The following is a 13,813-nucleotide window of genomic DNA, read 5'->3' on the forward strand; positions in this document are numbered from 1 at the left end:
AGAAGCTTTCCCCCTGCTGCCCATGTGGTAACCAGACATTGTGCTGGGAGCTTTACAACAGGACCCTCCCTCCCCTGCTTTCACAGATGACAACTAAGACTTGTGCTAGGCGCTTTATGACAGGAGTGCGCTGTTTAATACAAATTAGGTGACACCCCAGCCACTGGCTGCATCCTTTATGTCTCCCCACACTATGAAATAAAGTTGGCTGTTTCACTAGAGCTGTCTCCAAAAAAAGTTATTCCCACCGTGTCCACAGGCCATACAAAACTCTCCATCACCACTTCTTTGTCCCTGTGGACTGCACTCTGCATACCTTAATCCACTTAATCCCCTATTACATGTGAAGTTGGTACTATTGTGGGCTCTACTTTATCATAAGGAAGTTGAATCATGAAGAGACTAATAATTTGTGCAAGGTCATACAGCTGGTAAAAATCGTACCCCTGAATTTTATTTTCTGGCCTTCCTTCACTCTACACATTCTGTCTGCATGGCTGTATCTGCTGCCCGGACCCAGCAGCTTCCCTATGCTCCAAACCCAAACCATTCTGTTTACCTCAAGACTTACCTATTGCAATGACTATCCTTACTTGAGATTTCCCAGTAATTCCACATGTCCAAAACCCAACAGCTCTTCTCAGAATACAGTCTGAGCTCTATGGAAATACTCAAAGAGAACCTGACTCCAGTCTTCTAACTATCTCCCAGCTGCCACCCCATGTTCTAGCCACAGACAATGATGACTGTACAATGTCTAGTCTCTCTCAGCTCCATCTTCGCTCTTACGCTCCTTTATCTGGCGGTTTCTCCTGGACGTTAAGTCTCAGCCTAGATGGTGTCTCCTTTGGAGTGACACCTGTTTGTCCACCTCACCACACCCATCCAGAAGTTGGCAATAAATGCCAGCCTCCAGAATCTTCTCACATCATTCCTCTTACGATAGCACTGTGCTGCAACTGCTACCTCCTGTAAGCCACTGGCCTTAGGAGCACCACATTCTCAAACACATGTAGGGTGGCGACCTAATGGTCTTCATCAGATACAGGCCAAACAAGTTCAAATTATCTTTTAAAGGTATACCTGCTTTTACATGTGAGAATGCTTGGCTGGCACGCATGTCTGTGCACTACACACACACCTAGTACACAAGGAGACCAAAGGGTGCTGGATCCCCTGGAGCTGAGGACATGGATGGCAATTATAAGCCACCATGTAGGTCCTGGGAATCAAACCTAGGCCATCTCCTGATGTAGTAAGTACTATAAACCACTGAGCCACCTCTCCAGCCCCAAACTTACATTGTTATTAAATCAAGGTGGTAGATACCCAAGTACATTCTCAGAGAACTGACTTGAGCCCTCAGTATAACCTCACAAAGTAGGAATTATCGCAACTGATTTAAAGACGAAGAGCTAAATATAGAGAGTATTAGGTAATTTGTCCAAAGTCACTGAGCCATTAAGCAGCAAAACACAACTAAAACCTATGATCATTAGTTTCTAAAATGCACACACATTATAGTCTGTCACTATCCAGTGCCCTGAAGAACACAAAAGATTTACAAGATCTAATCTTGGCTATGGAGCTTTGGAGCCGAGTTACTTTTGGCTGGAAGGAATAGGGACATCAAATTTAGGAACAGTTTTTTGAAGGGCAACATTTGAACTAGCTCCTAAAGGATGGGTAAGATTTAGACTCGCAGAGACTGGGGCAAAGGGGTAGTGAGGGGACACAGACATTTCTGGTGGTGATGACAGGATAAATATATGAGAAACAGATTTATGGGCAGTCCACTGGGGTTTTCAATATGGGCTGTGGCTGCTATTTTTCACCTTACGATGTACTAATAAAACTAGGCATGTGTCTTACTGCAAGATAAATGGGGTTTTACTAGACTTGGCATTCACTCTTAAGAGGCAGCCACTGTGTAAACACCTTACAAAATCAATTCGTAAAGAAGCCCACAAGAACATTAAGGAGCTTACTTGCTGCAGTTCTGCAAATTGCTTTTAAGGATGTCATAGTCGGTGTTGAACAGAGGCCCACTGTCCTTCAGCATAGCTTTCTGGATGCTGTACACATGGATGCTGGCCGTCACAGCGAGCTTGGACTTCACTGCTACAAGTCAACAGGAAAAGCAGTCTGTTAATACACAGCTTCATAGCTTGTGGAGACTTTAACAAGAAATTCTTCTGCACTAAAACCATTTGCTGTCTATGGTGGTCCAAACCTAAAAGGCCAACAGCTGCACACACAGTGTAACGTCAAGCCTGTCTGTAAGGGGGCGATGGTGCTCGGCCCTTCCCGTACAGCACCTGCGAGGGTACCGCTCACCAGGGACACTCAGCAAACATGGTGACGATGTTAAAGATAATGAAGTAATCTCTACCTGAGAAAACTTAAGTTATATGTTCCAATTTCAGTTTAGAGAAAGCAACTGCATAATATTATTACTAATGAGCTGAGTCTACAGAGCAAAATCAAAAGACCATCACAGGAGCAAACTGTGGGCTCTGCAAGGGAAGACACTGTGCCTAAATTATTCCCTGTCCCCAGTGCCTGGCAGAGCTCGGGACGTAGTAACCATCACATATGGCACAGTTTCTTAACATTTTCTTTTTCGTCCGAGAAATTTTTATGCAACATTATATATAAGAAATAGGTACATAATTCAAGTATTTACTGATAAGTCATAAAACATCTTACTTTAAAACAACCCTTTGACACATATAATTTGATTATTTATTAAAAATAAAAACAAATGATTATTTATTAAAAATAAAAAAACAAATTTAACATAATAATGGAACGAGTGTGCGTGTTTATTTTTATATAAAAAATGAAATCTTGGCTGAATATTTGATACTGCAGAATGCAGAACACATCAGTTTTTTTAGCTAATCAATATTTTCCTTTTACAATCAGCAGTGCTGACAATGCCACAACTTTGCAGCAATACACAGTACAAAATAGAGGAAGTATTTCAAGCTTCTGGAAACCCTGTTCTAATCCAAGCTGAAATTCACTGAATGGTTTAAAAACTAAATAAATAAAACAAGTAGCAACTGAAATAGCCATTTTTAGAATCAAATAATCTATCATAAATATAATCTCCAAACATATTAATTTGATACACTAAGAAACAATTATGGGAAAATATTAATTATTTGTTTTCCATAATTAAAGCATTGTTTCTGTAAGAGCACAGAAGCTTGCGTATACAGCAAAAAGACTGCAGCCGAGAACATCCAGCACAGCCCATGACATACACAGCCTCACTGGTGTTGCAGGGCAGGATGTCACACAATGCAGAGAACACTCACTGTGTTCAGAACTAAGGCTACAGTGAAGTTCCTCGATGCACTGCCACAAAACCCTCAGCACGTTGGATTTTGAATTAAGTTTTGGTTGTCAGGAGCTCTAATCTTTTTATAAGCTCTAAATTCGGTTATTCAACTCCACATGGGGTCACAACCCACAGTTTAAGAAACCATGTCATCTAGAATTCACGGCAACTTTGTATGTCTCTCATGAGTCTTGAAATCCTGTCATAGATTACTTTATAAATATCAGCTGACTAGCCGTAAAAACGGGAAGTTAGGCAGGTGTAAGATTTTAACTTTCAGAAACCATTAATAAAAGGAATGAAAATACAGCTCTTTGGGTAATTAGCCAAAAACACTTTATGCAGACTGTACCCAATCAATGTCATAACCAGAAAAGCAGGAAGTCTACTTAGCTACTAAACTCTTACCTTCCAATTTATCTTCTCTCACTACCGCAACCTTGTGGCACTGCAAGGAATAGCACTTCATCAGTGGTGAAGTTAGAGCTTAGGATTTCAGTCTCTTTGACAGTAACTCAGTTATGCTTAGCTATAAAATTTGAAAAACACTGGGTACCCTGAAATATACTACAGTATAGAGCAGTCTGACTTATTTTTAATTTGCATATTTTACATATTCTCAAAAGAAAGAGATAAAGGAAAATGAGAGGCCAGCCTCAATATTTTTATGAAACAAAAATACATCTCAAATCACTGTAAGAACAATTTTTGGTGAATGATTTAATGGCAAATATTGTCTAATCAATGGAACTAGATAACAATTAGATTTGTGTCACTCCATGGGTCAGCATAAGTTCTAGAGACTACCCTGAGATTAACTCAACATCCAGGAATAACCGAAATAACCTTCAAAGAAAAGAAAGCCTTTTTTCCTTTTCCTCATTGCAACTTTTTAATAATAAACAATTTTTTATTGAATTCTCAAGAGTACACCCTATTTTTCCTGTCACAGACACTAGCTGTTTTTAGAAATCAAGAATATTAACTATCAAGTACAGCATCTGCAATTAACCTAAAACAGAAGGCTGAAAAGAAAAAGGCTTTTTAAATGAAAGCAGAAACTTTAAACAAAGTACAAATGATGAAGAAAAAAAAACTAAACTAAAATTTGTATCACAAAGGACATTATGGCTTCAAAACATAAAGACAAAAATGAAGAGAGGAAAACGAAGAGCTTTTAAAGAAACAGGAAGTAGGAGAGAGACAGGAAGTGTAAGCAAAAAGTTCACAGCCAAAAGCAGCAATGGCCCTGCCCCCTGACTTTAGGAGTTACACTAACTGGTGTTGAGGATGAGAGCAGAACTATCTGCTCAGCCCCAGTTAGCCCTCTGCCCAGCAACACGTCTGTAGCAGTCACGATGGCCAGGAGCTCAACAAGGGCTGACACACAACAACACAGCCCGTGTGCCCACAAGAGGAACATTTCTATCACTAGATGATCAGGGTCTGCAGTTAGAGAGCTGGGTGCAATATGGGCTGTAAATCTAAGAAAAGGGTAATATAAACCTAGCTGTTTCTATTAAAAGCATATACAAGAACTGCAACAAAAGCAGAAGGGAAAGGCAAACCCAGTCTAAAAGCCACCTACATGGGACACGAGGGAACCAACAAACCGAAAACAAAAAGGAAGAAACTGAGTTTAAACAGAACTTTAATTGGTGAATTGCCACAATGAGGCATTAGATGATTTAAGCAGGATCTATCCTAGAAAAAAACTCAAACGATTTTCAGGAATTGTTAGTAATATTTGTTTATCTCCTCTAAATCTAGTATTTGACTAAAGCAACATACATTTATGTTAATGTTAGGAACCACCAAAATTCATAATATAGAAGAGCAATAAGAAGATCAAGCAAGCATTTTTGGCTTGATTGGTTTTTGACAGAAACTCACATTATGCTCAGGCCGGCCTCACATTTAGTAACCCTGCTGCCTTAGCTCCCAAGTGTTTCAGGTTATAGGTGTGAGGCCCCATGTTTGGCATCAAGGTAAATTTGTTTGTTTTAGCACTGAGGGTAAAACCTTGAACATTCTTGGCATGCCCTCTACCACTGAGCTATCTCCACAAAACTTCAAAACAAGCCTTTCAAAAACGTAATCATAAATCTGAATTTAAAAAATTCGTGTATTTTTATGTTTTCTCTTTAAAAAAAAATGAAGCAGGGCAATAGCTTAGTTGGTAAAATGTTTGTCGTGCAAGCATGAGGATCTGAGTTCAGTTCCCAGTATCCATGTAAAAAGATGGGCACAGTAGCACCACTTATAATTCTAGTGCTGGGGAGACCAGGGCAGGAAGGGAGGATCCTGGAGGCCATTGGCCAGCCAGCTAGCCTAGTCAAGTCAGCAAGCTTTCAGGTCCCAGTGAGAGACCTGTCTCAAAAAAAAAAAGAGTGGACAGCTCCTGAAGAATAATACCCAAGATTACTGTCTGGTCTTCACAGTCATGCACACACAAGCATGCATACCTACACATATATGTATGCATGCACACATACACGTATCTGTACATACCTGCATGATCAATATATACAAACTAGACGTTCCTCAAAATGCCACATTCTGCATATTGCACACTCCTCATGGCTTATGAGAAAAAGCATTAGGAACCAACCACTAAAACACTGAAGACCTGCACTTCAGCCTTAGGGCAGTAGTCAATTCACACCTAAGGAAATAATCTAGACAGGCAGGCAGTTCAGTATGGTCAAGTGCTCCTACGCTTGGGGATACTGAAAATGCACAGGCCAACAGAGGACACGGCACCTTGTTGGTGCAATGGGCACTTGCCGAGGTGAAGATCCCAGCAAGTCCAGCATCAGAAAACTCAAGCCTGACAGACAGAAGATGCAGATTTTTGCTACCTTTTAGAATTTTATTTTATGCTTTTGAGAGATGTCTTATCCGGGTTGGCATCAAAGCCTTGACTCTTCTGCATCAACCTTACAAATGCTAGAATTATAAGCATGTACGACTACACTCAGCTTCAACAAATGTTCTTCAAAGAGGTCAGGTGTGGTGTTTACACCTTTCCAGCACTAGGCAGAAGCGGGTAGATCTCTATGAATATGGAGGTCAGTCTAGTCTACTAGCCAGGCTGCACAAGTGAGACCTGTCCTTCATAGAAAGACTCCAACTTAAAACTTGACTGTTTTGTAACCTCTGGTAAATTAATAAATTAGGTGATTTAAAAAAGTCATTCTCAACCAAAAACCACTACAAAAAAGCTAATGAGAACTTGTAATGAATGGACAGACCAATCTAACAGGGCCTAATTAGCATATAAGAACCCACTAACCAGCAGTTCTCAACCTGTGGATTGCAACCCCTTTGGGGGTCACATATCAGATACCCTGTATATCAGACATTTATATTGTGATTCATAGCAGTAGCAAAATTACAGTTAGAAAGTAGCAATGAAATAATTTAGTAGTTGGGGGATCATCACAACATGAGGAACTGTATTAAAGGGTCACAGCATTAGGAGGGTTGAGAACCACTGCCTTAAACACTTGAGAGTTTCAAAAAGCATGTGCCCACCCCTGAGGAGGATATGAAGTCAGAAAGAGTTCAGCAGACCTGAGACTGCTTTGTGGTTGAGATGAAAAAGCAGCAGTACCCAAATGTTGGTGGACTAGAACAGAAGATGCTACACACACCCGCAGAGACTGCCAGCTCACGCCTCTAGACTGTACCAGCAGCCTTCAGACCTATTCCCCACTAGTGGGCCACTCTGTGTGACCTCTAGACTGTACCAGCAGCAGCCTTCAGACCTATTCCCCACTAGTGGGCCACTCTGTGTGGTCTCTAGACTGTACCAGCAGCAGCCTTCAGACCTATTCCCCACTAGTGGGCCACTCTGTGTGGTCTCTAGACTGTACCAGCAGCTAGCCTTCAGACCTATTCCCCACTAGTGGGCCACTCTGTGTGGTCTCTAGACTGTACCAGCAGCAGCCTTCAGACCTATTCCCCACTAGTGGGCCACTCTGTGTGGTCTCTAGACTGTACCAGCAGCAGCCTTCAGACCTATTCCCCACTAGTGGGCCACTCTGTGTGGTCTCTAGACTGTACCAGCAGCAGCCTTCAGACCTATTCCCCACTAGTGGGCCACTCTGTGTGGTCTCTAGACTGTACCAGCAGCTAGCCTTCAGACCTATTCCCCACTAGTGGGCCACTCTGTGTGACCTATCAAAATGAGTGCTCAAATTAAAAATAAAGTCAACTAGTTTTTCTTTTTTCCTTTTTTAACACCTGAGTTTGTGGCTTGAAATTTAAAAAGGATGAAAATTAAAAACCAGTGTCCTTATACATATTCAAGAGGAAAAAGAGGTTCAAAGAACACTACTCTCTAATGTCTCGTTTCCTAGGTAACTAGCCGATAATGACAGTCACTTCATCACAGCCAAGATATCACCTAAACTTTCCTGAGTGTCAGATTAAGTTTACAATTTCTAAATATGCTGGGTGGTGGTGGAGCACGCCTTTAACCCCAGCACTCAGGAGGCAAAGGCAGATGGATTTCCAAGTACGAGGCCAGCCTGGTCTACAGAGTGAGTTCTAGGACAGTCAGAGCTATACAGAGAGATCCTGTCTCAAAAATAAATAAATAAATAAATAGAAAAATCAAAATACTCTCTTCAAGAGATACTTATAACTTCCACACCACTCAATCTTGGTTCTTCCTTCTGTTATTTCTAATACTGTTTATACCTCATACACACGTAGGCTTGTTACAAGAGAACTTACAGAATGTCCGTTCTGTATAAGACTGCCAGACACCAAGTAGGTAACATGCAGCTGAGCTCCTGAATTTTCCTTCCGTTTCCTTTCAACATATTCATAGAGCATCCTGTTCCAAACAAGACAGAAATGACTCATTAGTATGCATCTTCGCCTCATCAACTCTTAACTCATGACTTAAGTCATATATTTTTTACTTACTGAACAGGCAGACTTGTGAAAAACAACGGGTGGACTTTAGATGGAGCATGGAACTAGAGCCAACTTGTTTGAATTGGCTCAGTGACCAGGAAGTAACTGAGATAATCTAGAAATATGCCAAGAGGGACAGAACCCACAGCCAAACAGTGGCAGTGATTAAGTAGCAGACACACAGGGAGTCACTATCTAGCTATGAGATCCAGAATAAAGTTTTCTAGCCTTCATATCCTGAGGCATAAAAGAGAAGTGCCATTACTACACGAGTAATTCTTATCATCTGAATCCATACACTGTACAAACTCTGTTCTCAAAAAAGCTGCGAGTCAGGGGGCTGGAGAGATGGCTCAGAGGTTAAGAGCACTGACTGCTCTTCTAGAGGTCCTGAGTTCAATTCCCAGCAACCACATGGTGGCTTACAGCCATCTATAATGAGACCTGGCGCCCCTTTCTGGCTTGCAGGCACACGTGGAAGGAATGCTATACACATAATATAATAAATAAATAAATATTTTTAAAAAAAGCTGCGAGTCTGTATGTGCTTTTGGGGACAGAGAAGATCTGGGGTTCTTAGTAATCCTAAGAGATCACCATGTTGAACATGATGGCAAACATATGTCCACCTCTGACACTGCTGAATTACTTAGAATCAGATGTTTCTTGACTGTAGAATGTAGCAAGTGCTTACACCAGCCAGTATCTAAATGTTCATTAACATGACACAGACACTGCCCATCAAAATCCCAGCAAAATTCTTCAGAGACCTCGAAAGAACAGTACTCAACTTCATATGGAGAAGCAAAAAAACCCAGGATAGCCAAAAGAATTCTGTACAAAAAAGAACTTCTGGAGGCATCACAATCCCTGACTTCAAACTCTACTATAGAGCTACAGTACTGAAAACAGCCTAGTATTGGCATAAGGACAGACAGGAGACCCAGATATCAATCCACACATCTTTGAACACCTGATCTTTGATAAAGAAACAAAAAATATCAAATGGAAAAAAGAAAGCATATTTAATAAATGGTGCTCGCATAACTGAATATCAACATGTAGAAAAATGAAAATAGACCCATATCTATAAACATACACAAAACTCAAGTCCAATGGATCAAAGACCTCAACATAAAGCCAGACACACTGAACCTCATAGAAGAGAAAGTGGAAAGTACACTTGAACGCATTGGCACAGGAGACCTCTTCCTAACTATAACTCCAGTAGCATAGACACTGAGAGAAACAATTAATAAATGGGACCTCCTGAAACTGAAAAGCTTCTGTAAAGCAAAGGACACGGTCAACAAGACAAAACAACAGCCTACAGAATGGAAAAAGATCTTCACTAACCCCACATCAGACGGAGGTCTGATCTCCAAAACATACAAAGAACTCAAGAAACTGGTCATCAAAAGAACAAATAATCCAATTAAAAAAAAATGAAGTACAGACCTAAACAGAAAACTCTCAACAGAGGAATCTAAAATGGCTGAAAGACACTTAAGGAAATGCTCAACATCCTTAGTCATCAGAGAAATTCAAATCAAAACAACTCTGAGATTCCATCTTACACCTATAAGAACGACCAAGATCAAAAACACCGATGACAACTTATGCTGGAGAGGTTGTGGGGTAAAGGGAACACTTCTGCAATGCTGGTGGGAATACAAGCTGGTACAGCCCCTCTGGATGTCAGTGTGGCTGGTGATTTCTCGAAAATTAGGAAACCACCTTCCTCAAGACCCAGCAATACCACTTCCGTGCCACAAGGACATGTGCTCAACTGTGTTCACAGCAGCTTTGTTTATCAGAGCCAGAACCTGGAAACAACCTAAATGCCCCTCGACGGAAGAATGGATAAGGAAAATGTGGTACATTTACCCAATGGAGTACTACACAGCAGAAAAAAATAACGACAGCTTGAATTTTGCAGGAAAATGGATGGAACTAGAAAACATCATTTTGAGTGAGGTAACCCAGTACCTCACTCACATGTACTCACTCAAAAGTGGTTTTTTAAACATAAAGCAAAGAAAACCAGCCCACAAATCACAATCCCAGAGAACTTAGACAACAATGAGGATCCAAAGAGACTTACTACATGGGAAGTAGAAAAATTGGGAGCATGGGGACCTTGCGGGAGGGTTAAAGGAGAGGGGAGGGGAGAGGTAGGGAGGGAAGCAGAGAAAAATGTAGAGCTCAATAAAAATTTTTAAAAAAGGGACAAGACACACATTAAATGCAGAAATGCTTAGAGAAAAATCTTTACTCACTTTTATCCCAAACACCTAAAAACCCTAAAAGCTGGCTCTCCACAATACCTAGTCTAACGATAAGGAGATGCACATCATTTGTCTTTAAGAAATATTTAGCGAGCTTCTACAACACGCCAAACTTCAGTCAACAACAGCCAGAGGCTCAGAAGTTCTGAGAGCTTTGAACCCTGGGGGGGGGGGCAGGTGGAGCTCTGTGAGTTTAAGACCAGCCTGAGTCTCCATAGTGAACTCCAGGTCACCAGGAGCTGCATGGTAAGATGTGGTCTGGAGAGGGGGTCACAGAAACCCTCAACCTCACCGTTGATGGCTCTCTTCCTGCACCTGCCCCAGGTGATTCCCAGTTCCTGGGCCTGCCTTTCCTTACTGTTGATGCTGTCTTCAGCAATCTTCTTCCTTTATTTTAGTATGACCAGCCGCCCCTTAGCCTGCATCTATGGTTTCCTGAGACATGGAATATGGTTGGTCTCCCCACAGTATTCTCCATGACCTATTTTATACAAGTCCATGGCTTCATTTTTCCCTGATGACATCACCATTTGTTCAAACCGCCTTAGCCAGAAATCTGGGAATCATTATCCTTTACTTTTCCTTATGCAATGGGTGCCAAGTCTCATTAGCTCTCCCTCCCAACTAATTCTTGACTCTACCCGCTCCGAACCTCGACTAGACTTTCTCAATCCAAGTGTCAACTGAACTCTCTTCTCACCATCATTACCTATGAGGCTGTCATAGTGAATTTTAAAATGCAAGTTAAAAAAAAAAGATAAAAAAAAATCACAACTTTACTGAGCGGCCACTTGTTCTAAGCAGTGAACAAAGGGTCAAAGCTCAACCCCTTAGGACCGTTTACCTCTTTCCCAGAGTGTAAGCTTGAAATGGTAGGAACCTGAGTCAGAGATCTGTTTACCTGTTTTAATCCTAGGGAGGCAGAAGAAATCAGATCTCTTTGAGTTCAAGGCCAGCGTGGCTCACACAGAGAATTCCAGGCCAGCCAGGGCTGTAAAGGTCTAATTCCTCATCAAGACAAAAGCTGAGGACTACCTCCTACTTCACGCCTTCCCTAACACAGCCCGTCTAACAGAGCACCTCTGCCAAGTGTGACACCTAAGCTACACTCAACCTCTGTTTATGTGGCTGCCTTTCCCACTACACCATCAGTTCTAAAGGCTGTCCCGTCTTCTGCCAGTTTCGTGGCTTCTTCCACCTGTTCTCTCAAGTCTCCCCCACTGCAGTGACTATGTCAGAAGGGGCAGTGGACTTGACTGTTATGTTAATTAGAACCATGCAGTACAAGACCAGACAGGCAAGTACCATGTCCCAGAGCTCTGGAGCGCTTCAGCCATGCAGTCTTTTCTCCATAGCTCTTCATCTTGTCTATGGCAGCAGTCAGTGCCCTCTGCACAAGTGTCCCAGTTTTTTTATTAGTTTTTTCTCACTTGTTTTTTGTTTTGTTTTCTTTTAAATCTATTTCCCTTTTTATTGAGAAAGTCACAATAAGCCCTTTAAAAAGCAATTTACACATACTTTAATGTTTGTCTCATTTAAGAAAGCCAAGCACTCTATTTCTAACAATAAATAATTTTTTAATAATGATTTATTTGTATTGTTATGTACATTGTACTGCAAGTATGTCTGTGTGAGGACGTCAGGTCCCCTGGAACTGGAGTTACAGGCAGTTATGAGCTGTCATGAGGGTGCTGAGAATTGAACCCAGGTCCTCTTGAAGAGCTGTCAGTGCTCCCAACCTCCGAGCAATCTCTCCAGACCCCGTGAATGATCTTTTTTTTTTTCTTTCCAAGACAGGGTTTCTCTGTATAGCTTTGGAGAGTGTCCTGGAACTCGCTCTGTAGACCAGGCTGGACTTGAACTCAGAGATCCACCTACCTCTGCCTCCCGAGTGCTGGGATTAAAGACGTGCACCACCATGATCTTAAAAATGAGTGACACAACATGACTTCCTGCAGAATATATTTCCTACACATATGATGAATTACAACTTCCCCTTATCAGTTCTAATCATAATTTCCCCCAGAACTAAGTCAATTTTAGTCCTCCATAACATTTTCACAATCTGACTGCTTAAAAACACCATGCTGCAAGGAAGCCTAGCCATACAGGCAGATCATCAGAACACCCCTGTCCACAGCGACGGTTCAGCTGACAAACAGCATTAACTGTCAGACATACAAAAAGATGAATGAAGGGCTGGAGAGATGGCTCAGCGGTTAAGAGCACTGCCTGCTCTTCCAAAGGTCCTGAGTTCAATTCCCAGCAAATACATGGTGGCTCACAACCATCTGTAATGAGGTCTGGTGCCCTCTTCTGGCCTGCAGGCATACAAGCAGACAGAATACTGTATAAATAACAAATAAATAAATATATTAAAAAAAAAAAGGAATGAAGATGACCAGGCTTCAGTCACTGACACTGCCCAAATAAGGCCCCAGAAACCACAGAGCTAATACAGACTATTCCCACTGTGCCCTGTCCAAATTTGAGAATCTATTTGTGTGAGAAAATGGCTATTTTTGCCACTAAATTTTGGGCCAGTTTGTTACACATTCATATAATCAGAACAGTGACAAACTTCATCAACAATCAAATTAGCTGTGCTTCAAACACCATCAAGAATGTGCACAGACAACCTGCAGAACAGAAGTCAATACCTCTCTAGTGTTTTCTCGTTTTCAGTACTCTGTTACAACCTTGGAGCGAGGAAACTAGTATAACATATAATGGAATTATTATTTGGCCATAAAAATAAATTAGGTGGGGCTGGAGAGATGGCTCAGAGGTTAAGAGCATTGCCTGCTCTTCCAAAGGTCCTGAGTTCAATTCCCGGCAACCACATGGTGGCTCACAACCATCTGTAATGGGGTCTGGTGCCCTCTTCTGGCCTGCAGGCATACACACAGACAGAATATTGTATACATAATAAATAAATAAATAAATAAATAAATAAATAAATAAATAAATAAATATTTTAAAAAAAATAAATAAATTAGGCACCACACAGCCTGGAAAACCTTTGAGAACAAATTAAAAGAAACCAGACAAGTATACTATGATTTATATACACTATGTATATTAAATATGTAATATATATATACACACATATATATCACACACAGACATAAAAATATTTTATAGACAGAAAGAATGGTTGTCTAGGAAAGGTGAGTTGATATAGAGGTTAAAAAAACACTGACTGAGCAGGGCGGTGGTGGTGCACACCTTTAATCCCAGCACTTGG

General features: G+C 41.2%; 1 protein-coding gene across 2 annotated transcripts in view; it reads right to left on the bottom strand.

Annotated features, from left to right (window-relative positions):
- Pold3 (DNA polymerase delta 3, accessory subunit) overlaps positions 1-13,813 on the bottom strand; it is a 38,732-nt gene that overhangs the window by 20,777 nt on the left and 4,142 nt on the right. For both annotated transcript variants that reach the window (XM_075952675.1, XM_075952676.1), the window contains exons 3-5: positions 8,093-8,195; positions 3,758-3,797; positions 1,989-2,121 (exon numbers count right to left, since the gene is read on the bottom strand). In XM_075952675.1, the coding sequence (XP_075808790.1) occupies positions 1,989-2,121; positions 3,758-3,797; positions 8,093-8,195 (276 nt within the window). The remainder of the gene's footprint in view (positions 1-1,988; positions 2,122-3,757; positions 3,798-8,092; positions 8,196-13,813) is intronic.

Source organism: Microtus pennsylvanicus, chromosome 18, assembly GCF_037038515.1.
Source record: "Microtus pennsylvanicus isolate mMicPen1 chromosome 18, mMicPen1.hap1, whole genome shotgun sequence".
Classification (NCBI taxonomy): Eukaryota; Metazoa; Chordata; class Mammalia; order Rodentia; family Cricetidae; genus Microtus; species Microtus pennsylvanicus.